A 27,995-nucleotide genomic window follows, 5' to 3' on the forward strand; every position below is an offset into this window, starting at 1 on the left:
GGACAAACAATTTAGCAATAATCTGCTCCACTCCTCCTTCGTTCTCTATAAATTACTCATTCTACCGATTCTCCCTGGGAGTCAGATGAACTTCAGCAGGAGGCAGTCTGACAAACTGACTTTTCATTCACACGCAGGAAGCAAAACAGTGTGTCTATTGTGTGTGCGGCATGTGTAAATTACACTCGTACTGTAAGTGTATGCCATGTATGAATGTTAAAAAAATACTGCTATTGATTGTATTCTCAAATGAGAAAAAAATCATTTTAGTGTTCATTCTAATTGCCATATATGCAATGTCCATCACCCAGTGTCTCTCTCACAGACACAAAAACTTTGTCTCAGACAGACGCATCCATCCTCAGTCGGAGAGGACACGGGTCAGGGGGTGGGGTGAGGGTAAGATGTTATTATGTGGGACCTTTCTTCAGCCCTGCCTCATTTCTTGCATATTCCACATTCTGCTTGAGACACTGACTGCAGCTTAAAGAAGATCTTGCTCCAATGCTGGACTAGCATGTGCAAAATTTACCACGGGGGTGTCAGGAATTTCAATCTTTGCTTCCAAAACAGACTGGCAGCCTGGGGGCCAAAGTGGGGAGTGAGCAGGATCCCAAAAACTTTTTTATTTTTTGCTTGAACACTGCACTGGCAGTTCATCCCTCCTCATTCTGAGCACTCCATCTCTCCAGTGGGGTTTTACATCCCTCTTTTGCGCACCTCTCCTGGTATGTAAAGCTGTCTCTTTAAGTTAAAGCCCTGGACAAGGATGCCAACAGTTCATAAAAATGTGTTGCTTAATTTTGGGGAATTCTTGTGTGCCAGTGCTAATAGTGGGAATGCCTGAGAAAAAGTGAACAAGTGCAGCTCCCAAAGCAGGGACGGAGTGCAGGATTATGTTGGCTGCAACGATCACAGCAGCGCTCATCTATTTTATGGTGCAAAGCTCTGGAGCTTTGGCCCTCGGTACAGCATGTTGGGATGAACGCCTGTCGCGAGCGGGGAAAAACAACAGCTGTGTGGGTGAGTTTGGTTGACACCTTTGATTCTGACTACCTCTCTCATACCCTCGATTCATGGTTTTAACAGGAATGATGTTTTAAGTACTGCAGACTACTGAATACCCAGCTGTATGAGGCCTTTTTTTCTTAATCCACGTGTCAGTAGTCTACACATTTTTTTGTAGTTTGTGCTTAGCAAGAAATTAAGATGACAATCCTATTTCTTGAGTTCAGTTGGTACTTCTGATAAAATTATACAGTCATATGACATTATCACAGGACAAGATCTATATTTATAAGTCACAAATAAATAATGGTAAAATGTGATGATGTTCCAACATATGGCTAGATCTTGTGTATGCACATGCATTGTACCACACTGTCTCTTAATGTACAGTCCTCACGTGTTTGTTCATTTTGTTTTATCAGTCTTTTTAATGACACGTTTGGTAGCATCGTAGAGTCACAAAATCAATTGCTGTTTCAGTCCACTAGATACATTTCGCTTCAACGAAAATTATTCATGTGAGAAACTTTATCATTAAATTTTTATCTTGTTACTAAAACAGGTGTTGACAAAGTTTCCCTTTGGGAAAATAATTTACAGTTGAAAGACGGTAATGAATCGCAACATGTTATCACAATACTCAGCATATTGCAAAACATTTAAAATCGCAGTAATATTGTATTGTGATCAATGTATCCTGATAATATCGTATCGTGGGACCTTTGGTGATTCCCACCCTTATTAGTTTGTGTGTTTTTTGTTTCAACAATACACTTTTGCTTCAGTGACACCAAAATCAATTATCCTCTTGTCTGTAGATGCCCATTTTGCACAAATATTCCCTTCTCCACTGTGGATATGCACTAAAACAGACTTAATACTATAAAATACAATGGTAACTACTGCAATAACTGCTATTCTGTTTTGGGCTGGTGCTCAGAGATTTCAAAAACTGACATCAAGTAAAAGAAAACTAAACAAAGTGCTCTGACAACTTGCAAATACTACTCCATGTCAACTGACAGCAGATCAACAGTAGGCAAAAGTCAGCCACCCTACAGAAGGTGTGGCAAAGTGAACTTGGCTAAGCAGACAATGCGAAGCACTGTAGCAAAGTTACAGTAAACTGTGCCTGAGTGGGAGTATCTCAGGCTGAGCCCAAGTTTTTTGTGGGATGCCACAAGGACATCAGTCGAAGCTTACAGATGGTGATCGCTGATGTCCAAAATCTTGTAGGAATGGCCGCTGTCATGCCAGATTGGCAGTTTAGCTTCATCTTGGCAGAACATAGACTTAAGTAAAGAATTATTATAATGTTTAAACATGAAATGTAATTATGTGATATTTTTCCTTTTCCTTTGGAAAGACTCTCCTCACAAATGTGTGTCTTCCACAGAGAGGTCAAAGGTCATGGTCAGCTACAAAACATCTTCCTTTGAGTCGGTTTATTGTCTTCTCCGCTACAACAGGGTGGATACTTTAAGGCTCCTGACATGCAAACCTGGAGCCTTATGTGAAAGGCAGTCTCAAAATGTACTCAAAATATGTCAATTAAAACAAAATAATATTCTAGCAGCTTGAAGCCGCACGTAATGTGGCTTCAACAGCAAAGACTGCTATCCCAACACAAAAAGGAAGAGATAACAAAATACCCTTTTGCTCCTAATACATTTCAGTTTACACCCCACTGTGCCATGAGCTTGGTCACTAGAGCTACATGAATTAGTTGGCCACACCCCAAAAAGCTGTGCAAGAAATTGTTCAGACTGCCAGACCAAATCCTCTTTTTGGCATATCTAGATTCTATCGAGATTAATTTTGGAAAGTGTGAACACAAAAATACGGAGCCCCTCTGGTGACATTGGATGAAAAAAAAATAATGCGTGGCCACGTATTACTATCTAGTGGCCACGAGATAATAACTTGTGGCCACGAAATAGTTAATGTGTGGCCACGAGATAATAACTTGTGGCCACGAGATAGTTAATGCGTGGCCACGAGAAAATAAATAAATAATTCACCTTCGGTGGCGGGATTTTGAGCAGCCGAATTAAGTGTCTCTTGCTAAGAATTACTCCATGCCTTGCCGCAAGTGACTTAAGTATGTCGTTGTAATTCATTCCTATATTAAAATAAAATGAAATTAAATCAAACTTGTCCATGATAAAAGCAACAGTCTGCATGGGATGACTACAATAACTATCTGGTGGCCGTGCGTTATTATCGCGTGGCCACGCTTTATTTTTTTTTCATCTAATGTCACCAGAGGGGCTCCGTACAAAAAAATAAAAATAAAAAAGGTGGTTTTATTTGTGATTGTAATCAGATTTCTAGATGCACCTTATTTTAGAGCTCCAGCCAGTCAAAACAGATTTCAAAGTGTATTCTGTGTGACTTGCAACGCGACTCACAACAACCACAGCAAATCTAGAGTGACTGAAGTGCTGAGCAGAATCCACACTGCTACCATCACAACGCTGTGGAGGAGTTTGTCTGCTGTAAAGAGTTCTGCAATGTGACTTGACAGTAAAATTGTTTGGAGGCCCAAATGATGGACCTCCATTTCTACATCGGAAAGCCATATACCCAGCACAGCTACATAGTTACTGACGTCTTTGTCGTTACCACAGCAACTCATGCAGATAGACTGGTGATGTCTGAACATGCAAATCCAAACTGATCTCTTACAATTAACAGAGCAGACAGTACATTATAAAGATCTGATTTTAGAAACAAATCTGAATTGCCTGCTGTTTAAAAGAAGCCTTAAAGCTCATGTACTGCAAACTGTGTTCAACAACATTGTTCAGTATATCCAGTAATAGAAATGAAACATTGTCCTCCACATGTATTTAGGACTGTCAAGAAGCATGGATATGATATCATTATAAAAATATTATATCCAGTTGTAATTTAATTTATAATAATATCAATATACAGCTTGAATTTACATTCACGCAATGGAGATATCATAAATAAATAAAATAACCAGATGGGGTGTCTGTTGTTGGCTACCTCATAATTAAATATATGATAGTCACAATGCTTCAACACAAACAAGCCTGTATATCCAATACTACCATTAAGCAGTCCCATTCAATAATTTACAACATTGCCTACAACAGCCCAATACAACAACGTATCAAAAGGTTAAAATGTTATATTTACTAGGTTGGTATAAACAGTGTTCCAAAAACTCTAACAAATATTGTTTCATGGTATATATCGTCATATCATCCAGCCATGACCATCTATGGGATTGCCATGCTTTTTCATGGAAAAAAATTGAAACATGTCTTTTCAAGGACCCATGATAATGTTTTTCTTGCTCCACTTGCCCAATCTTTTTAAACATTACTTTTTCCAAACATAATTTAAGCTAGTGGGCATACATGACCTGAGAGACAGAGCGCAGGGAGAAAATGAAGCAATGTACATGACTGTAAACGAAACGTTGTCCCACATCGACAGATACAAGACCAGCTGTCAGCTCCAGAAAATCAATTTGCTGTTACGTTAAATTATATGAAAGTTAATGCATGGAAGGTTACTGTGACTTTTTTTTTTTTTTTCTTTTTAAAATTTCTGTAACTTTACCATGTTTTCCATGACCATGAGAACTCTGTGTCTATATATGTGCATGCAATGTTGCTTACTGAAGGTGTAACAGTTCATCCACAGCTCAAATGCTCAAATAGATGAGCGACATGATTGCAATGGCCATAGAACTGGCATAGCATCCAAATTTGCCACTCTGCCCAACAAATTTAATCATAAAGTCAAATGGGAAATCAATGTTCATATTGATTGCCAAGCTGTGCATTAGGATCATCTGTTCTTGTGTCATTTTTCCATCAAATACAAAAAGCAGTTATTCTTTTATATTGTAAAATGTAAAATATGAGGAAAAGTTGGGTTGAAACCTCTTTTCCCCAACAATATCCAACACATTGAGCTTACTGGGTCAAGAATCATGCTGACCACCAAGTGAACTTGTCAATTAATGATTCATCTGGATGCCTCCTAGCAACTCAGCACCAGCAGCCATCTTTAGGGATCTCAGGCCAGACTTTTCATTATGTTGTTTGTCTGGTGTTCCTCATTGTTTTCCTCATTCCACAGAGTTAAGAGTGGTATCCATAGCTGCACATGACACTGTCATTACCATGATAGACCAGAGCACCTTCTATCGATAGTCATCCAGACTGCAAACACATTTGGTGTCCCCTCTGTAGCAAATTACATCTATGTATTATGAAACATATCTGTGTTTCAAACAATAACAGACGTTTTTCAGAGTTTAGTGTTGGAATGTTGTGTACTAAAGCAAATACCTGTGGGAGAAAATAACACTAACCACTGCAGACGTGAACTTTATTCACTGAAGAGTATGCCAGAGTCAAACAATGGTGCAAGAGTGATTTGTTACGAAGGGATAATGCTTTTAAGTCTGCCTTGAACTCCATCCCATTACAGCTATGAATAGGCTTTTTAAAAAGATAATTTGATGAATTTGACGACAGCTACAGCAACACAAAGAGGGAAGAAGCAGCTTTGTAATGATAATGTTGCCATGGTTACAAATCTGTAACTGGGATTCATTTAGTTAAACTCAGAATAAGCGTCAAGGACAGAAGTTTTCACAAGAAAAAACCTGCAGCTACTTGATTTAATAAATATGCTGGTGTTCAGCGGTCAGTGAACCAGTGGTTTTAAAAAACGGGAAAAGACCTACATCAGACTGTATCCTATGTATTTTACTATTTACATAAGGTTTAGTCGATGTAGTTCCTCATTAATAACTTTTTTTGATGATCAATTCATTCAAAAATGCACAACAAACATTTTCTGGTTTCAGTTTGTCAAATTAAATTTTGGGGGCTTTGGTATGACCTGTCCTGTGTGTTTTAGGGTCTTAAAAGGATCAGATTTATAAGATTTATGAAAGATTTGTGATGTTTTATTTTGCTAAGCTTCTCAGCCCTTCCTAATTTTCGGTCATGGGAAAGCCATTCATCGGATGGACCTCGATGGAAAGAACCACAGACGGCTTGTGGCTGGGGTGGGAAGCTCGATCCTCCTCGACTTTAATTTTGGAGAGGAGAGCGTTTACTGGGCTGACAGACACACTGGGGTCATCTACAAAGCATCAGTGAGAGGAGCAGACAGACAGGTGATTATGTAGCTATTACTATTTTGTAAAGAACTGAGCTGGCATTAAAGCATTTCAGTCAACTGTGTGAAATGGACTCAGTTTATTTTTCTACAGATTCAACACCTATGTATTTGTCTCGGGTTCAAGTGAGAAAGTTTGAGTTTAAACTTTTTGTTTTCCAGAAACTGTACTCATCTGACAAACACATCTCAGGCCTTGCAGTGGACTGGATTTGGAACCGTGTATTTTGGACAAGTAGAGAAAAGGGAAAAATCAAGACAATGGATACAAATGGGAAAAATGAAAGGACAATTTTACGACACTTGACCCAACCGCATTCTATAAATGTTGACCCCATTAACAGGTAATCCACGCTGCATTATACTTTGTTTGTCAGGATGGCAGATTAAACTAATACTTAATACCAGAAAACTGTCTTTGGAAATCAATTAGTTATGCCATGTTACTTTGGATTATTGGAGAACACAGTTAACCCTGAAGTGTTATTTAAAACTGATCTCATAGTGAAACTTTTCTATGCTCTTTTCAAAGCCAATACTTTGATTTTTTGTTTGGGCAGAACTGATGATCTTCCTGGATAAATACGACTTGAATCATATTTTGATATAGTTTTTGCTGTTGTTTAACATGGCATTACTCACTGATTTACAAATTGATATTTTGTTGGTGAAGGATTTATTTGAGGGGGATGATTCCCATGTAGCTCCTCACACAGTTCAGATTATTGACATTTTGTTTGTGTGTTACTATAACTGTTTCAACTCCCTCCATCGAAGCACGGCTGGCACAGATGTGCCAAATGACGACTTTCACATGCCAACATCTCTTTGGTCAAAGACTAATTCTTTTCCCCCACCCTTACATACTGCCTGCCATTTTATTGCCAAGTAGACTGGAAAATTGATGTGCTAAAGTGAATAATGTCACTGAAGGACTTATATTAGCATTTTAAAATAATTCTCCATGAAAATAAAAACCCAGGAGTATATTTTAAATTACTTTTTACTTGTTTTGTCAGATGTCTTTAGGATGTCTTACAATTTATTAAACATAACTAAAGTATGACTATGAGGTAAACATATTACTGTATAAGGCTCCTGATTTAGAGTATTCATGTTAGCATTCATGTAAGAAAATGCCCAAATAGGCATATTCATAGAGGAAAATAATTTCACTGTCACTATTTTGTAATTGAGAAACACACAAAAAACTTAAAAAGGGAAATTTGGAAATACTTCATTACAGAGCCCTTTGTCAGCTCAAAACTAATATGTTGCAGGTTTCTTTTTTGGCTGTCTGGTGGGATGACTCTGAGCATCCAGCGGTCTGATGTGACAGGTCAGATGAAAACTACTCTTATTAAGATCGCAGAACAACTGGAAGCACTGACGATTGACCGAGAGGACAAAAGACTGTTCTGGGTTCAGTTTGGTCTGCGAGGAGAAAGTGTCATCGCCTCTTGTGATTACAACGGGAACGTCTTGCATATCATAGATCAGCCGCTTCGGTGAGCACACTGTGAGCACCCACTTAATCACTTTATTTTTGTTAGTAAGCCGGGATAACGGACTTTTGTTTTTGTCTCTTTGGACAGGTCTCAGTCACTGGGCATATCACTTTTTCTGGAGCACTTGTTCTACACTGATGCTGCATTTCGGGATATAAAAGAAGTAAACAAGTACACCGGTGGAGAGTCACTGACTGTTAACAAAAAACAAATGGCAAAACCCCCAGTTAATATAAAAGTGGTTCATCCCCTCAACCAGCCAATGGCAGACTCCCAATCATCGTTTCCAGGTTACAGCTGAACTTTCACATTTTAACTTCTCTGTAGCAACTCTCTATTGGACAATTTACATTTATTTTAGATATTACTCAAATGACAGTGTTTGGTAAAGTATTACTGTGTTACCTTTTCAAACAGGTTGTGACGAACAGAGTGGGAATTGCGTGAATGTGTGTTCCAGTCTAGCCGAGCAAGGGACATGCCAGTGCAGCGAAGGCTTTGCTCTCAGTAAGCAAGGCACTTATTGTGAAGGTTAGTATCTATGTAATTAAATCAATAAATTGAAGAAGTGTAATTGCAAGAAATGATTTTTAGTTCTGTTACTTAAAAAAAACTTGTAAAAAAGGACAAATGATTAGCATATATCTCTCCAGGAGTCACACAAACGAGATACAGTATTAATCAAGCATGGAACGGCATTTAAATAATTATCTATTAGAATAACATAGAAAAGTTATTTCACTTTATTTGTCTATTTGTGCCACAGATGTGAATGAATGTGCCCACTGGAACCACGGCTGCTCTCTTGGTTGTGAAAATATCCCAGGCTCCTACTTCTGTTCCTGCCCGAAAGGATATGCCCTCCTACCGGACAGGAAAACATGCAGAGGTATTGTTATTATGTTAATTATATATCTAATATCTAACTAATATCTTATATATCTCATTTTTATCCTATCCTATTCTATTCTCTGATTTTTTCCTATTCCTCTGATTTATTCCAATTTCTTTGAAAGCAAAACAAATTGAGAAGACAAAAAAAGAATTAAGCAAGTTGCCCATTTTCCAAATTTCTGTGTTTCTGAAGCAAGAATCTTTCTTCAGTGAAATCAGAAACTGATTTGAAAAAAAGTAGGTTTTATTCATAACATGGTAACACTTGTGCTTTGTTTTGGTCAGCATAATAAACGCAGCTCTGGTGATAGATTAGACCCTCTTCTTTTTGTGGTACTGTGAAAGGTGGCATTTGTCCCCCAGACACTACTTTGACCCCGCAGAGCCAATAAAAAGGCCGGGTCATATGCTACACACACACACCACACACACTCCACCAGACATGTGGGCTGCCAATTGTGTGTTAAGTTACTTGGGTCAAAACAGTGACACTTTGTCACTAAAGGTCTAGTTGTGCTGAGGCTGAGGGGCAGCGTAAGGTAGATGGAAGCAGGGATATCGTATTAGAAAAGGTTGGTTTGGCCACTATTCGATTTTTAATAAAGACTGACAGTTTTCTGGTAAAAATGCTAAAAAAGTGCTATATAGTGTTGCAGCAGTGTAACGGTTTCATGGTTTAGTATGAAAATTGTCTGTTATCGTCATGTATATTTGCTTATCTACGGTATAAAATGCAACAGGAAGGAGAATCTCAGCTATGCCTGCACAAATTTTTTCCACTATGCCTGTCAGACTACATACTCATATTTCCATTTAAAACAATGGTTTCTGAATCACAGTAAAGCATTTGTTCAACAAGAAAAACTTTTCATTCCTTTAAAGTCTCCATGAAACTGAAACTAGATTGTCTTTAGCTTCTGTGCTGCGATGTACTTCCCAGAAAAACTGAGTATTTGAGCTGTGAACAGTTACAAGACGGATTTAAATCAAATCCTTTGCATTTCATTAGAGTGTGGTTTAGTGTGGTGCAGAGCTAGACATTTGAAACTGTTTTATCTGATTTTACAGAGAGAGAAAAGACAGGGATTTTTATGTTAAAATTCTTTGATGGTGATTTTTTGGACATATGTTTGGCATAACAGAGATCTTTTATAACAGATAAATTATCAATTAACACAGGGACACAGGATTAACTCTTAGAAAATGGGGACTTTAGAGGACACTGTAAATAATAATAATTGTGTAATACCGTATACTGTGAAATTGTGATATTTTCTGAGAATGTTACCATACTATGACAATGTCACAATCTCAGTGCTGCAACCCCAGCGTTACACTATTGTTGTTGTGTTGTTTGGAGACATTTGTTTTACAAATCCAGGTATTCCACATAGTCTTTCTACCTCAGTCTGTATTTGTCCCTGTCTGCTACAATGCAGGTCTGTTGTCTGGCAGCATAACAACAGATTCTTATTTGGTGAATCGACACCTCAGACAGTCTAATCAACTGGCACAACATATGCAGTGCAGTCATGAGGGAATGTATAGAATTTTGTTCTATACATTATATTGTGCTAAAAAAACCCAATTTATTTTGAAAAATAATTGGCCTTTTTTATTAATTATTTGTAGTTTTTTTCCTTAAATTTCTCGTCAAGTTTGAGCCTGAAACCGTAGTATCACAGTGATAAACTTTACATCATACTAAAATACTTAATGGACACACCCTAATCTCTTCTCTTCTAATCTCACAGTTATGAGGCCAATAGAACAGGCAAGGTTCAGAGACACAATAAGATTAGATGACGAGGTGACATTTGCAATAGGGAACATATCTGGTCAGCAGCTTTGTCTGTCTAAGCTGTTTAGCAGACAACCTTTGCCAAGGTCCACGAGAAAACAAACATGCAGCCAAGTGGCAGGCCAGACAATGGAGACTACAACAGAGATTACAAGGAGGAGGATATAGCCCGGCTACTAGTGTCTTCTATTTTTGGTCCTATAGAAACTTACAAAACACATTTAAAGACAGCTGTTTTTCTAACTGGGTATAAATTTTATTTTTAGAATACAAAAGTATATTTTCTTCTGTTGTTTTTTCAATCTTATCATTTATTTTATGTGCAGAACACTTCTTCTCCCAGGCTGCAGTTCAAAATGTCAGCTAAAACTTAAAACTAACTCATGCAATGAATTCTAAATCTGCACGAAGGTTATTTGACAACCTATGGCACACTTCTTTCAAGCAACCACTTCTACCCTCAAATAGGAAATGCGGGGTCCCTCCATTTAAATGCAGCAGGCTGAAACTTGTTTATAAATCCGTCTATCCTGTTTCTAAACCAAAATCAGTGTGCTGTTAATTAAGATCTGAGTCTGAGGATATTATGTGATGTTTCCTGTGGTAATGACTGTTGTTTTTATGGGTACATGCTGTCTGTGTATTTGTATGTCTAATTTGTGTGTGGACTTCTTTAACAGAGAACAATAATGTTTAGTGTGAACTGATAATGAAGTTGCATCATATCGTATTGTATCGTATCATATCATATGGTACAGTTGGTATATTTGCTTATCATGTATTTTTCTGCTGTTAAAGTATCTAGTTGGTGACATGGTGGCATGACAGTTTTTTACGATGCCAAAAAAAATAGTTAAAAAAAAAAAGATAAAAAAGATGCAAAAAGTTAAAGGCTAAGGCAATCATTTTACCTGTGACCGAGAAGCTACCAGTGAGAGACAGAGCAACGGATCCTGTAACTATTTCACATCTGATTCATATCTGTACAGCCTGCCTCAGTATAGCAGGCCCATATTCACAGGTACAGGACATACCACACTCCTGTGAGCTAACATCACATCATCCTCACTGTGTGTGAGCTTTGACTGCGTTCTCCTCACACTTTCACATGTTTTGATAGGGTCAGGGCCGACTTCATAAAGGGATTTTACTAAGAAGCTTGTTGTCCATCTGACAGATTCTACTACCCGCTGAGCTCCAAAATAACCTGGAAAATTCCTGTAACGTGTTACATCCCTCTGATCTGGTTAATACGGATCTTATTAGATGGTTGTGTAATATTACATTCTGTTTCAATATATACATTTCCTTTCCACAATCAGAGATCATACCATGTGAGGGTAATATGACAGAGTGCGGCCATGGATGCCTGACAACAGAAGAGGGTGCTGTCTGTGTGTGTCCTGAGGGATCTTTACTGCAGGAAGACGGACAAGCCTGTACCGGTATGGACTATAATCACACTTCATCAGCTGTTCATTCTGACACTAAATTTTAACTAATATTCAGAATTTCATGCAATCATTTAGTAAAAATAAAAATAACATTAATTTTTTGCTCATATGAAATGAAAATTTGCCATTTAGTGTTTACATTTTGAAAAATTGTCCAGTTCTTTCCTCTTTTTAAAAACTAAAGCTTTAGTATGGTTATCTTTCTGCTGAAAGTGGGCTATTTTTCTATGCTATATACATAAAGTAGAGATATAAATGTAGTATAATAAACAACTGAACTAATAACATTTAACTATACACTGGGTAATTTACTGCAATGAGTCAGATTTTTAGTTATTTTGATTAACTAAAGAACATTATAGATATTGTAGCTACTATAAAATTTCTGTCCAATGTTACCTTAATATCTTGTGAGCAAGGAAACTGGTTAAACTGAGGTCAAATGGATCAAAGGTCTGACAGCACAGCAGTGCAGCAACTATGTGGCTTTGTGGTATTACCCAACAGATAATGATCAAAAAAGTAATAAAATCTATTCAGATTAAGACATTATTTCTAAAGACTGAGGTTTGGCTAGAGGTTTTAAATTGTCTTGAGAATTTGGATGGGAATAAAGAACCTGTTCCGGTTGAGAACCTGTTTCAAATTGTCTGATGTGTCAAAATTTTATGTAAATCAATTACACTTTTTCAATTCCTTTTATCGATGCCTGGATGCATTTCTGATGTCAAACTCATGCATCTACGCTGCTGGAAACTTGTGACAAGAAGGAGTCATGGCAAAGAAAAAGAGTCAATCCGGAGCGTGGCCTCATTTCACAAAGATAACAACAGTACTACTAAAATGTCTGTAAAATGATCATTTGAAGTCAGGGTTGAAACACCAGTAATATGCTGAGACATCTTTCGATGCAACATGGTCTTAAATTCCAGGAATGACATGTGTGCCACACTCAACACACAAGAGCCACTGCTTCCTAACCGAGCAGCACGTCTGTTACTGAGCATAAATATCCTGTTCAAATAACATTAGCACCACACAGGCAGACTCAGCAGATTTTTTTCTCTATGAAAACCTACATGAATACAACTGCTGTCCAGATATTCTCTCATTTCATCTCCGCTGTGTTCAGACTCAAAGACAATAACTGTTGCACTGATGCTGAAAACCTGTGAAGGCCCACTTTTTTCCCCCACACAGAAAACTGATCAGATATCAATGAAGAAAAATCAGACCTATAAGCAGAATCAAAAAAGGGCATTGGTATCAATAAAAATAATTAAAATTCTCATCCCTACTTAAAAAAGGTATCCTGTAGATCAGGATGTAAGACAGTGGCACAGTGGAAAGCTCACTAGTATATAAGATATTCATATGTAACAGGGGTTGACAGATTATTGGCCCAGTCAATTATTGGGGCCGATATTTGGCATTTTGCTGATAATCTGTATCAGTATTTTATTCTAATGATCACCGATCACCGAGTGCAAAGAAAATGTCAGCATGTGAGGCAGTTTAACTTTATAAAACCTCAAGAGGTTTTATTTATTTATTTTTTATTTAAACTTTCACTAAAAAAAAAGAAGTTGCTGGAAATTTGCTGTATGATGTATGATGTCGAGTGTTTCATTCTTGATTAAATATTTGCTAAAGGCATTTAAAGAAAGTTTTATGTTGGAGTTTGTTATACTGCAAATTCTAAGTGCTGACGGAAGGATTTTTATTTTTATTGTAAATGCACATGGGTTCGGCACCAAATATTGATAAGTTGTCCTTAACCGATAATAATCAGTATCAGCCCTGAAAAACTAATATCGGTCGCCCTTAATATATAATGAAAGTGAGTCCCACACTACATGCAAATGGTGTCTTGCCGGGAAAAAGATATATGCAGTAGGATTAAATCAATATGCCTCATGAGTCATAAACGAGGCCTCTAAGTGAGGAGCACAAGTTTATCAGTGTGAATATGTTTAACACAGTTTGTCGCTGTTGCAGGCTGCTCGTCTGCAGACAGAGCGGGTTGCAGCCAGCTATGTACTCCTGTCACTCCGAGTAGGTGGCAGTGTGAGTGTTTGCCCGGCTACCAGCTCCACCAAGATGGCAAGCGCTGCATTGCCTCCGGTGAGTCATGCTGTGGCAACACAGTCAGCTGAGGCGGATAAGCCCACACGGATAAACACTCTGTCTGTCTAATCTTACGGTGTATTTCACGGTTTATCTTTCAAAAACACATTCTGCCATTTAAACGATGTAAAAATAACTGGGTAAAATGCAAACAAGTATGAAGGGTTCACATCTACAATTGTACACTATATCTGATGATAGAATAATGGATTTTTATCCTTCAGGACCACCACCTTATCTACTAGTGGCCAATCTAGTGGATGTACGACAAATTAATCCTGATGGCACTGGGGATCAAACCCTTGTGGAGGAACCCAGAGGAACAATCATAGCTTTGGACTATGACCCCGTCCAGGAAAAAGTAAGATGAAAACTCCTTTTATTGCTTTTTTGTTTCACATTTTTTCATCTGAAGCAGTAATAGTTCATGTTCTATACTTCCCTGAGGTGCCATGAGTCCTCTAGAGCAACAAAACTTAAAAAGACCAGATTCATGTTTTGATGCAGACATGTGGGGACACCTAGTGGACAGACACTGTAATTAATTGCCTTATGGGTTTACCAGTGTTCAATGAAAAACAATCTTTTCTTTTGATCATTGCAATACAGGACATATTGAATGTTTTACTGCTGGTCCATTTTCTGAAAGTATTTTCTTTCTGTATTTTTCTATGAATGCTTTAGGTGTACTTTGCAAGTACAAGCCAAAAGACGATTGAGCGGGTTGATCTGAACAGTGGGTCTAGAGACGTTCTTGTCTCTGATGGTTTGGGCTCTCCAGAGGGGCTGGCCATTGACTGGATTCACCGCAAAATGTACTGGACAGATAAAAGGTGCCTGTTGTTTGCAGAGGTTAAAATGAGGGATATTTATGATAAGCTTGTTTCATTAAGTGTTGAAGGTTCAAACTTGATTATATGTATATTTGCTTTTTTAATGTTTTTATGCAGCACACTTGATTTAGCTTTTGATGCTTAAGTCAAATGAGATTTTATTTGGGCTTTTTTTCATTAAACCTCGAACAAATACAGGGGGACTTTTAACTGAAATTTTAGAAGTGTATTTTTGGAGGGGCGGTTTTATAGTACTGTAATCAAGAGTCCTGGGTTTGCCAAAATAAATACTAAATAAAAAACAATATACTGGACAGTGGATCATATAACACATAGCAGCAACCCCCGCCCTTTTATATTCTTGACAAACTCCCATACTAGAGCCCAAACAACACCAAGATCCCCAAAACTTTCTCCCCTACAGCAACTCAGAGGAAGACACTATGCCACACATGCAAAAACAAATCTCCAAATACAGGACAGTCTGCTACAGTACATAAGAAACTGTTATGATGCTAAACATAATCAGAATGTATATGGTTTTTGTTTTCTGTTTTACATCAATGTATAATTTTGTCCTCCAGCCAGTCAACAGTTGACTGCAGTACCTTGAATGGACTGGACAGAGAAACTGTTGTAAGCAAAGGGCTGGAAAAACCACGAGGAATCGCAGTTCATCCTTTGGCAAAGTGAGTGTGGCTCTATGATAGTCTCAGAAATGAAAACCACAAACTAACTGCGCCTCACCTAAAGGGATTTAATCTGACATCAATAAACAGCTGTGCATATGTTACACCTGAAGGTTCTGATAAAACTTCTACGCCTAATTTACGATGCTCTTTTTACTTTTTGAGGAAGTTGTTCTGGACTGATATCGGGGCCCAGCCTGTGGTGGAAAGTGCCTCTCTGGACGGAAAAGACCGTATTGTCATTGCAAGCACTAACCTTATGTCGCCGAGCGGGCTGACCATCGATTTCACAGAGGATCGTCTGTTGTGGTGCGACCAGAGGAGGGGCCTGATAGAGACTGCTGCTCTGGATGGTTCAGATCGACGAGTCCTGTTAGAGAACCAAGTAGGTGAGGCTTGTGTGACACATACACACACATTCAGAGTCAAATTTTGTGGCAAATTGGGCTAATTCCTTGAAGTAGGATTCAAATATGTTAAAATTCATTGTTAATGGCTACGTCCTTACCACAGCAGTCATGGATTCAATTCCAGCTTTGGCCCTTTGCTGTATGCCATCCCCTCTCTCCCCCTTTCATATTAATAGCTGTCCTATCAATAAAGCCAAAAAGCCTCCCAAAAATCTTAAAAAATAAATAAATAACTTTTTGAAACCTGAGAATAATTTCTTGATTTCTTCTAAAAACCTTGGAAGATGACACAGAGCAACTTAAAAAGAAATTATCCAAAAACTTTGCAAGGAACTTGCTAAAAGTACAAGAAAAGGATCTTAAAGTTAGAAAAAAGAAGTTAAACAACAACCAAGGAAATCGCCTGTAAAAGTGCCTTTTAAGTCGTAATAATTCTGTAACATAATTTCAAATATCAACATTAATAGAATATAATTATTATAATTATGTAGTGAAGTCTTGTCATTTTCCAATAGCTTTTTAAAAATAATTTTCTAAATTGACTATTTTTGCAATTTATGAGACCCTTTTCTGCTATGTTTTCAAAAGAATTCGAACCAATTTACTCAGGGTCAAAAGTTTACATATTGCACTCCCTAAAATGATATGAACGTAAGATATGTAAAACAGATCTCACCTTGAAATACTTCCATGAACTCAAGTCTTCTTTCCCTCTGTTTTGATTCCTCCAGGTCGACCTTTTGACCTTGCGGTATTTGAGGACAAGTTGTGGATATCTGATCAGGAGCACCAGCAGTTGAGGAGCGTACACAAGCGGTCTGGGAAAAAACTGCAACGTATCCATGGCAACATGATCCAACCAGCATCCATCGTTGTGGTTCATCCTCTTGCTAAGCCGGGTACAGAGAGACGACAGGGATTTTAGAGATTAATTTGTGAAGAAAGTATAAACTGAGTTTTGAAAATACTTGCATGCAGCAAAGAAAAGAAGGATAACAATATGACCTCAAGAAAAAAAGACATTGTGATTAAGTGCCTTTTTGTCCCTTTACCACATTATAGTATTTACTAGGCTTTGCAAAAACACTAAAAAAAATTCTGCACATTCATAGAAGGCCAATTCTTAAATTAAGTTGTAAAGCATTTGAGATAAATGCTCTGATATGTGGTGGCCAGCAAAAAGAAAACAAGTTCTCCTAAATTCATGCTTGAGCTTCACATTGTCATTCTGCATCATTTTCAGGGGCTGACGTCTGCCTTCATCTGAATAGAGGTTGTGCCCAGGTGTGTGAAAGCAAACTGGGATTCGCTCACTGCTCCTGTCTGCCGGGCTACATCCTATCAGCTGATGGAAAACACTGTTTGCCAGCCGGTGCTACAAATAGAACAGCAGGTGATTTATCTTCAGCTATCTTAAAGGGATAGTTTGGATCTTTTGAAGTCTGTGTATTAGATACAGTAGATGTCGGTCGGCACACCCGCCACAATCAAAGTTAAGTAATCTACTGCTGTGGATGCTAGGCAGAATCAAAATGTATTTAGGCCATATTAAAAAAAAGTCTATATCAGTTTAAGAGTCTACTATATTAAGAATATTTTCACTGATTTACCTTGCAACAAGGTACCAGCTTCAGTTGTCTATCTATGCTAAAGCCTCCAGGGTCAATTTACAAAAACATTAATTTAAGCTCGCTGAACACTGCTGGTCTACTGCTGCCGCAATCAGTTAGTTTGTGTTATTGTATGACTTCGGAGAATCCTAACTAACCTTTTTTAAATGCCAAAGTCACTCAGGACGATGGATAAGAACCTCAAAAAGATAGATACTTTATTAATCCTTTACAGGAAGCATATTTGTTACAGTGGTTCATTCACAGGTAACCACACACAACTACACATAACATAAAAACACATCTGTAATTATCCACAGGAAAAAAAAAATCTTAGAAATAAATAGTATATAATAAATACTACAAAATACTCACTTCTACAAAAACATCCCTAAAAAACCCCACTTCAAAAGATGCAAACTGTCCCTTTCAGGTGCACACTCTTCTGTATAAACTCTGAAGTAAAACTGATTATTGATAAATGCTCATATTAACGACATTATTTCATTGTGTAGAATCTGGAGACAGTGAATCCACTGATTCAACATCTCTCAAAAACAAAACCTTCAACGATGACAGCACACCCCTGACAACACCTGGCCTTTCAGCTGCTAAAACTGATGCTAATCGAGACTCGACTCTTTTCACAGAAAAGATGGTTTCAGGTAACAGTGTGTACCCACAAAAGCAAATTATTGGTAGCGCTCACACTTAAAGATCTTACTCTAACTTAATGTTATGATTCTGCATGTCCCCTTCTCCGTCAGACCAGGATGAGTGTTTCTCACTCCGCTGTGACGTAAACGCTAAGTGCCTGCTAAACGCTGGCAGCCCGACCTGTCTGTGTCAAGAAGGTTTTACAGGTGATGGACAGTTGTGTGTGGGTGAGTATTTCTGTTTCTGTACTATAAATGTGTCTTGGGATGAAGTTATGTATCCTGAAGAAAGCTTAAGGGATTACATTTGATACAGAGACACTTTTATCTCACTTTGGCCGCGGTGACAGCACTGGGAATTAGGCAGAATTGAGTTTTATGAAAATATTTCAGATGCGAACATATTGCAGAGAAGCAGAGCTGCTCTGGAAGCAAAAATAATTGGAATATTTAATACAAAAATCAGTGACAGTACCTAAAGCCAAAATACCTACAAGTCTAACTCTTCCAGTAATTCGTATTATTGACTCCTTTGCAGAGAGGTTTAAGTGTTTGCTACACATTTATGTGTATGCAGAAGTCTGAGGTCACCTATCAACTTATTTGATAGGTAAAAAAAGACACTTACCATTTTGACAGAAAGGTAACCTAAATTTCTATACATGAAATTGTAAATGTGTGATACCCACAATACTGTAAAATGTTAAGAATGCACAAATGTGACAATTATGCAGAATATCAAAATGCCTTAGAAAAGTACCTTTGTAAGGGCCAGACTGGATATCAAAGCAGTGAGAAGACACGTCAAAGTGTGTCTTGATTATTTATTGCACGTCCAGTTTTCAGTGCCACAGTTATAATATGACTACAATATTAGAAAAAAACATGGTAGACACTGAAACCAGGATAAGTGCATTTGCTCTTGCTACTGTTTATTTAATGTGGCGCTAAAAGTGGTGAGAGATTAGTCTGAAAATCAGTAAAATTGAGTCTTATATCGAGCATTACTCAATATAACTAACACTGGTACATTCCCAGTATCTATCTTCTTCTATCTAAAATAAAAGGGATTATTTCACATCACTTTTATTCTATACATGAATACAGTGTTTAGATGAGCCACCTCAAAGGAGGACCAGTATTCTAAAACACACACTATGATTACAGGAATTAAAAGGGAACAATTCGGGTCCTGTGGGCTGCAGCTTTAAGAACTCATTCGCTCCATTCTTTGTTAGATGTAGGAAGTCGAACCAGAGGCTTAGTGTCTAAGATGTTTTTACTCTGTATTTCTGCCTGTAAACCTCTGGAAATTCATCACATCTGGAGCAATGATCTTAGCTGTTCTGTGGGTGACATCTGCTGGATAACAATCTGGAAAAATTTAGATATTAGCTCTAAAAATCCCAACCACAAGCTGATACACTTCAATTTTCTGCATACGATTTATCTTACTCCCAGGAAGCTCCATCTGATAAAGCTCTTACCCTCTCCTACCTGGGAACTCTAATGACACGGGGTCTTTTCTGGACATGTACTGAAATTGCCCAAGGGGAGTATACTTTTGGAAAATAGTATCTGCAACCTTAGCTGATCTGCTTAATATCAAAGTGCCATTTTTTGCAGTCAGACAGCTGCAAAAAATGATTTGAGCACTCCGTTTGCAGCCTACTCATTCCCTCTGTCTGAATCATCGGCTTCAATCGTTACTGGATATAACTTATATGGAGATGTCAGTAGCAAAAAGGCATAATGCCAAACCTTCAACCATCTGTGCCTGGGCTAATGTAACTTTGTATACTATCAATTATTATTATTTTTGCTTTTCTTGAAGTTTGATATTTTCTTTTTTATTTATCTATTTTTATTTCTTTTATGTCAATTTTTTATCTACTTACTTCTTCATTTTCTTTTCCAGTAGATTCTCTAAGGCCTATTATAATGTGATTACGGTGTTGTCAGGGGTGGAGGTGGAGGGTATTGTTGTGTATTTATGTATTTTATGTTTATTCTCCATGTTAAAAAAAATGATAACAAAAAAGGAACAATGTTATACTGTATATTTGTTTGAAATTATTCCCTTATCCTCTCAAGAGCTGCAGATCACATCACCATGGGTGACGACTGGTAGCCCTGCTGAAGTCACCACGAGGCATCACAACAGTAACTCAGTAGAGAGTTGTCCCTCCACCCACGAGTCCTACTGTCTGTACCAGGGGGTCTGCTTCTACTTTCCTGAAATGGAGTCCTACGCTTGCAAGTAAAAATAATAACAACAACTTTATTTATATAGCACCTTTAAAAGCACAGTTTACAAAGTGCTTTGACAAACAAGGCAAAGCCGAGGCAGTAAGCCCCAGAGATTAAAACAATTAAAGTTAGTCAATAATGCCGACAAAGGGCAGACAAGAGTGAGGCAGAATTAAGTAGGAGATTTGAGGCAGAGACATATTAGATAAATACAGTATCAAAAAAAAAGAAAAAGTAAATAACTCCTCTTAAGTAAACCTGCAATATGACCCCTAATCTCCAGTTTAAAAGTTTATCTTGTGTTCAGACTAGAAATACCTGTTATGACACACGGAGTGGATTTTTATTCCTGTCCTATCCCATTCTGACACCAAAAAATTCCTGTCCCGTCCCAGTCTTTTCTCATAAACATAATGGTGTTTATTTGTATTTGAATTGCAAATTTAGATATAAAAACTGACCTCTTGTCATTATGATTCCTATCCTGCCCACTACTGTTGACTTTTTTTCTTGTCCCCTCCCAATCACATGATGAGTAGTGAAATTGACTCCCATCCTGCGTAATCTCACAGGAATCCACAAAAAACATGTTGATGACAAAATGTCAGTCTCTAGTACATAAACAATGCTTGCCTTCCTAAACTGACATTAATTTGATTATCTGATTTGTAGCAGATGAGTTTATAAGCTGCTCTTCATTCTTTTAAGAGAGTTAACAAATGAAAATATGCAATGACTCAGACTGAAATCAGGAGTATATTTATGTGATTTCTGGGAAGTAGCAGTGATTTACAAACATGGAATAAAATCACATGAGGCCGTCATTGTTAGAAAGGAGAATACCTCCTGCACCAAACAGTGAAGGCTCCCTGGTGTGCTCCCTTTTAACTGCTCATCTCTCATATTATTTAGTGCAGCTGATAACCAGCAGGTGTCAATATTGTTCCATGATTAAAGCTACTGCCTCCTGACAAAGTGGCTAGAAGACCAATGAACCTAAATGAGACCTTTTTTATTTATTCAGGTGACATAAAATTGTCTACAAACATGTAAATAAATAATTTAATAAATAAAAAACATATATATATATATATATATATGTATATATGAAGTTGGGGAGGAGCAATGTTTTGTCACCTAGAATGATATAATTACATACAGCTCTAATTGAGGCTGTGAAAGAGACTTTTGAATCAATTTTTTAATTTGAGTAAATCATTCCAGCTATTGTTTTACATTTAGGGTTTTAAAATAATTTAGCACTGTTATTTTTTTATACATCATATGCATGTTGAACTCATGTGGGTGAGCGGTCACTTGCTCATTAAGAGAGTCTTACCATCAGTTACGTCATCATGCTGTTTGTCTTTTGCCCTGTTGCAGTTGTGTCTCGGGGTACATGGGGGAGCGCTGTCAGTTCAGTGACTTGGAGTGGTGGGAGCTTCAGCAGGCTGAGGAGGAGAAGAGGAGGAACGTGGTCATCGCTGCGTGCATGGTGGTCCTCGTCTCCCTGCTCTCCATCGCTGCATGTGTCACCTACTGCTACGGGTGAGAGGGGAGAGGGAGGAGGAGTGGGTAAATGAGGGTCAGTGGATACAAAACTGCAATGTAAAAATAAAGGAAAGAGTAACTTAAACAAAGTATTAAGGAGAAGGGGAAAGGGGAAACATGGAGGACGGGAGAAAGGAACAGGGTACTACTTTGTGAAGAGATAGAGAAAGAAAACAGAGAATGCAGGTTCAGTGTTAATGCTGTTTTTTTTCACTTCTCTGTTCAATTTTTACTACTATACAAATTAGTATTATATTTATTAGCAGTTATCAAATAACAACAAAGACTAAAGTTAATTGTCATGAAAAACGACCATTTTATCTGCCTTGCAACTACAGAATATTCTTTATTTATTTATGTAGTTTATTTGACAGGGACAGTGCAAATTAACATAAAACAACCTCAGCCTCTTATAAACAAGCTGTAGTAACTGATGTTTCACTTATAGAGATTAAAGCTACTGCTGGTTTCTAACTCCTGTCCCTAGTTAGGCTTTTAGTATAGAAAAAAAGGGAAAAAAGAGAAGATATCAAGGTTACATACAAAATCCTGCATACAATAACAGAAATGTTAAAAAAAAAAAAAAATAGAAAAAGGTAAATATTTACATCAAGATTATGTAGAATTACAACATATCTTACAGTAAAAAAACATAAAGATAAACATAAAGTTACAACACTCAACTTAAAGACATTAAAATAGACAATAGACAATAAAATAATTAAAAATGCTCACATCTCAACACTTTTGTTAGATATCAAGTATGCAATATGTTGCTGCAACCTTTGACTGAGAAAAAATCGTATTTGGTATTGTTAAAAATAAGCAAAGTTTTTAATTTTTCTTTTCGAATAACTTAGGTTATTAATCGATTGCTAATGTTACCAATACTCACTTGAGAAAAGTGCTTACAATTTTCAACCCTAAAACATACTTGTTATATTATATTCTATTTCTGCCCATTTATCCCCCTAAACCCTACACACTGGACCTTTAAGTGGCTTTTCCAACCTGATAGTTAACCAAAGAATGATAGTGTATAATATAAGCAGTGTGTTATGTTTAGTGGTCTGGACACTGAAAGCACAGCACAGACAGCCAGAGAGAAGCAGCTTCAGCGATGAATGAGCTGACAGCATTTAGAGGTGTCTATCAAGCCCAGGATGACATGAGCCGTGTAATGTAGGTGTCTCAGCGTGACAGCAGGGGGTCGGGGAGCAGATCACATGTGGAACGAATGGCAGCATGCAGCCCTGGTTAGCTGAATGAGGAGCATACGTAAACTACACACTGTGACCCCTCCTTCCTTTTATTTCCACCTGAGCTGTCTCTAAGTAGCTGATTTGTTTTACGGTTGTTTCGCTGGCTTATGGACAAGGCTGTTGGCATTCTCCACTCTTTTGACTCACAAAGCACAACCCCTCCCCTCCACCTACCACATCCCAACCTTTGCAGTCTTGGTTCCCCTGTGGAAGTGGCACGCTTTCAATTACATGCTTGGTTTAGCTTGTTCTACAGCAATTACACATAAAAATAGGTCATTTCTCAGCTACAAAATGGAGCCGCTGAGGTATGACCCCTGTGGAAACGCTACATGGCCGCCAAAAGCTCTGCCTCAAATTGCCTTCCGCACTTGACTGCAAGTGCACTTGCAGAGGAAACTCAACCACCAAACTCAAAAAACTGCGCAACACACAAGCATCATACACCACACAGTGATATGAGCAAAAAAAAAATTTACAACCTGCCTCTCATTCTTGATCTTTTTAGGCTCAAATGTGCAAACAAATCCACAAACAGGTTATGCCGAGTGCAGGCTAATTTTGTATTTCCTACCATGTTGAATTTAAATGTATAATTTCTCTGCGAGGGCACCACCTCCGTGACTTGATAACCATGTAAATGCGATGTGAGACTGTGAATATTTACATGTTAATCGATTTGCTGAGTGAGTTTGAGGACCGTTGGGATTCATAAATTAATAAGAATATTCAATGTTTGGTTTTCCTGTCTTCTATGCAGAACTAGAAGATTCTTCCGCAAACAGCCCTCAGAGGATAACGTGAGTGAGACCAGCGTGACAGATGAGAGCATGTCTGAGACCACTACCACCAGTGTGCCACGGGTAAGACCACCATCACCAAGCTCTGTCATAAACACAGCTTTAAGTAAAGGAAGTCATCCAGTAATGCAGCAGAAATGAATGTGAATTATCAGAGTAGAGCAATTGTTTTGAATCCTCTTTGCATAACATGAGTGAGTAGCTGGTATAATGTATATTGGCTATTTGAAGACACCATAATAATAAAACAAATGGAGCTAATAATGATTTACTGTATAAATCTGCAGTTCTACATGGTGACGGAGAATGGTGTGGAGGGAATGGTCATCCCTGCTATGGGCTGCCCCAGGAGAGCCGTCTGTCCGTCCTGCTCTTCAGAAACAGGTATGTGAAACTGAGAGAAACGCCCTGACATTCATCTATATACTGTGAAAAAATTTTTAAAGCTGCAGAATTCTGGGAATATTTAAAGTGGGCACTTTCCATGTGAATTAACTGGGTTTATGATGAATTTATGGGAATTAATGGGATATAATGGAAATAAAATTCCATCCCGTTATTTGCTTGGGCAGTATTATTTCATTAGAAACAAATGTTTGATCCTATCATGAGTATCCATAATCCATTCATTTATCAAATAAATTTGGGCTGCACAATGTGCAAAAACGGAAAAAATCATATTGCAATTATTTTGACAGATATTGCGCTTATGATACGGGTCAGAATTTTAGTGACAATGGTATATTTTGCATTTAATTTTCAATGGGATGAAAAAAATGATGCAATTTTTGCTGCAGTCTAAGTCTTATATCTTGAAAAGGATTTTTAGGCCTGGGCATCTTTGCAGCACCACAATGCTTCATTTATAGTGGTATGTTTTGAAACATTACTTCAATCAAAAAATTACAGCTCCTCTAATTTGGATATTTCACTTGGCCGTATTGTGATTTTGATAATATTTCTATTAATTGTGCAGTCCTAAAATAAGTCCATTAATTTGTCAAACATATGCAATGAAACATAACATGTGGTGACTTAGTGAGTTAGCAAGTTAACTAATGTGGAAAGGTGTTTTAATATTTTGGGCTCATAATGTGGGCTGTGTGTGTTTAAAGTGAAGAGCTCATTAAATAACAGAAATGTTTTTCTTTATTTTGTTGTTTGATTTACTTAATATTTTGTGCTGACACTTATACCTAGACTTGCCCTAATTTTGTTTGCAATTCCATTTTCCAATTCTTTTTTTATTTTTTTATTTGGTCAGGTGACAACCCTGCATCTGAACAACAATGTCCAGAACACTGGGACAGTGGTGCATTGTCTCAACACAACAGAGGGTATGAGTGCTCCATGGTGTCAGCCGTTGCCATGGAGACCAACATACCCACTGTCCATCACTCAAGTCCATCACTGTCAAGCTCATATACTTGTACGACTTTCAAGCCACCACTGCTCCCACGGACCCCCGGCTCAGAGTCCCCTGCCTCCTAGTTTACCAGAGAGCGACACAGCTGTACAGTTGACACGCACACATAACTGTAACATCGAGCTGATGACCTGACAAACTGAAAATTAAGAGTTTCATTCCAAAATGAAATACCTCACAAATGAAAGAAATGTCACGGAAGCTGTTTTCTACGACACGCACAACTTATTAATGCCACACCAGTTCACGAAAGCTATGTCAAACACGAGTATCTGGTAGCATTACCCAGAATAAACAATTTGGTGCACGGAAAATGATGAACACTGTAAGATTTAGCAACAGCAATTCATTTGAGGCAAAAGGTAAATTAAAAAAATTACAGGTTAGTGAGCATGATGGAAAGAGCGCCATGTGCAGAAAGTCAAATTTCACCACGAGTAATGCAAGGTACAGTTAACACACTGAGACAGGTAATTTAACTGAAGCAAAACCCAAAAGCAAAAACTGAGTAAAACTATTTTATATTAATTTATGACCCATTTTCCAAAATAAAGTATTGGACTCTTTACTGCATTAACATTTACTGCTATTGTAGCCGTCAATGTGTCATGTAAAATACATATGTACAGTACAGTTTGTCTTTCTTACAAAGTCCCATAGTAGATCTAAAGTACATTATGATATGATCAAGTGTCGTAAAAGCTAATGTAAGCACAATTATCTAAAAAAAATCACATATACAAACTGAGTAACAAGCTAATAAATGGCAATGAAAATATTTTACATTTGTGAAATATGGCAATGAATATTTTTTACATGAAAAAACGCTTCCACTGCTTGCTTTTGAAATTATATTAAAGAATTATTACTGCTTGTAAAGTTGTCACAGGCCGTCTAACAAAAACAATTTGATCTTTGTTTATCTCGAATAAATACTAGAATCTCAACTCACATTTTATTTTCAAGTGAAGTCAGTTATAGTTCGAAATCACAAATAAAAAATTTATTTTATGTGTTTTGCATGTTTCTGTCACAAGAATCTGCTTTGCTTAGGTTGGGTTTGCCTGCACAAATAGTTGTATTCTGCAAGGTGTGATGAAAATAAATATTTATTTCAGCTACCAATGAATAACTGACGTTGGCCATCATCCCTAAAAAAAGATTTCAATTCTTAAATCACATGTTTTAAGTGTGGTTTGTGCAGCATTTTTCACTAAAGCAAACAATGTTTCTACCTGAGCACTGATATGTCCACACATTACATCAGCTGAATAAACTTTGAGCTACCATTACACTTTTTTCCCCCCAATAGAGTGTCCTACAAATGAGTCGTAAAACTTGAAACTGACTGTATTTTGAGACCTCCGGTTCCCTCCTTTATTTGAGCCAGGACAGATATAGTGTAGGGGGAGAGAGAGTGGGGATGACGTGCAGCAAAGGGCCGAGGCCGGAATCGAACCCACAGCCGCTGCAGCAAGGACACAGCCTCTGTACACAGGGCACACGCCCTACCAGCTGAACTAATGGGCGGCCCAGTCAGTGGGTTTTCTGAGTGGGTTTTTGGTTAGAAGCATGAAATAAGCTCTGCGGTAAACGTTTTGTTCTACGACATTAAATATACGTCAGTAAATACGTTCTGAGGCTTTTATGTGTGTTAGAAAAGGTGGCTGCCAACAAGTGGTTAACTGAGACTTCAGGATATCATCACTCTGCAGCGTGCCGAAGGCATCTTTAAATTTAGGCGGCTTCATTAAGTTATGTGACCCAAGTGTAGTTTGTTTGTAGCCTAACATTAGCTTTTTACCTCTGGAAATTAGCTCAAATGAACAAAATGCACACCTTTTCAAACTGCTTGGATTTAGACGGTGCAGGAAAGCATAAGAATAACTGCTTGCTTGTGTTATAAAGGGATGTTTTGTTATCTTGTTTAGAAATCACTTTTGCTTTCTTTATTTGATGAAATTGTTGACTCTGAGAGGCTTTGTATCAAACTCAAATTTAAGTGTCAAGCTGAGAGTAACAATTTGTAGCTCATCTTGGTAATCTGCTCAAAAAAAAAAAAAATACACCACATGCATCTAAATGATAATATTTAACCGAGCATCAGTACATCAGTGCATTAACTCAACTCTGCTAACTCAACTAACCTGTGATATTGTTAATCACTTGTACATTTATTTTTATACAAAAGATCTTTGTTTACTTGTGCTTTGAGATAAGGTGAATGTACACTGAGCTGGATTGCTGATTGATTGATAGTTGATTGATGACTAACTGAATAGGAGAGCTAAGTTTGGAAAGGGAGGGTATTTTGCTTCATTTCTCTGCAGTATGAGTTTTTATATCCAGATGATCAAAATAAAGGTTATACTTATTGTGGAAACGCAACATTTTTATTTACACTGTATTCAACTCGGATTATGTATTCTTTTCAGGCCTGGTGTACTATAACTGAAATTACAAAATTGCAAGATGAGGCTTGTTTTTATTTTCATCAATTAAAGTATATTCATAAAACATGTGCTTTGTCAATATTTGAAA

The 27,995-nt window shown here is 37.6% G+C and overlaps 1 protein-coding gene and 1 long non-coding RNA gene across 3 annotated transcripts in view; one reads left to right on the plus strand and one right to left on the minus strand.

The window, feature by feature from the left end:
• LOC148188846 (uncharacterized) overlaps window positions 1-27,995 on the minus strand; it is a 95,886-nt gene that overhangs the window by 59,319 nt on the left and 8,572 nt on the right. The window contains exons 3-5 of the long non-coding RNA XR_015777206.1: window positions 21,755-21,957; window positions 16,576-16,789; window positions 15,746-15,859 (exon numbers count right to left, since the gene is read on the minus strand). This is a non-coding gene — a long non-coding RNA (uncharacterized LOC148188846). The remainder of the gene's footprint in view (window positions 1-15,745; window positions 15,860-16,575; window positions 16,790-21,754; window positions 21,958-27,995) is intronic.
• On the plus strand, window positions 486-27,973 carry egf (epidermal growth factor). 2 transcript variants are annotated; one of them, XM_088080839.1, is made up of 22 exons: window positions 486-1,023; window positions 5,982-6,181; window positions 6,346-6,527; window positions 7,464-7,691; window positions 7,779-7,981; window positions 8,109-8,222; window positions 8,458-8,580; window positions 11,709-11,831; window positions 13,839-13,964; window positions 14,192-14,328; window positions 14,652-14,800; window positions 15,385-15,489; window positions 15,655-15,878; window positions 16,631-16,798; window positions 17,143-17,292; window positions 18,025-18,174; window positions 18,277-18,393; window positions 20,260-20,425; window positions 21,799-21,963; window positions 23,989-24,091; window positions 24,316-24,412; window positions 25,293-27,973. In XM_088080839.1, the coding sequence occupies exons 1-22, from the start codon at window positions 897-899 to the stop codon at window positions 25,517-25,519; spliced, it is 3,384 nt and encodes a 1,127-aa protein (XP_087936965.1). In that variant the 5' UTR covers window positions 486-896; the 3' UTR covers window positions 25,520-27,973. The 2 variants fall into 2 exon arrangements, with proteins under 2 accessions (XP_087936965.1, XP_087936966.1); XM_088080840.1 differs by having other exon boundaries at window positions 14,652-14,782.

The sequence above is a fragment of the Plectropomus leopardus genome, chromosome 8, assembly GCF_026936395.1.
Source record: "Plectropomus leopardus strain MGB_pleo_1.0 chromosome 8, ASM2693639v1, whole genome shotgun sequence".
NCBI classification, from domain to species: Eukaryota; Metazoa; Chordata; class Actinopteri; order Perciformes; family Serranidae; genus Plectropomus; species Plectropomus leopardus.

What these genes read in the sequence shown, in the direction of transcription:
- egf (XM_088080839.1), top strand. Translation starts at nt 897, where the DNA reads ATGTTGGCTGCAACGATCACAGCAGCGCTCATCTATTTTATGGTGCAA. An exon ending in ATCATAGATCAGCCGCTTCG is followed by an intron (nt 7,692 to 7,778) that starts GTGAGCACACTG and finishes CTCTTTGGACAG; the next exon opens with GTCTCAGTCACTGGGCATAT. An exon ending in CACAGAAAAGATGGTTTCAG is followed by an intron (nt 18,175 to 18,276) that starts GTAACAGTGTGT and finishes CTTCTCCGTCAG; the next exon opens with ACCAGGATGAGTGTTTCTCA.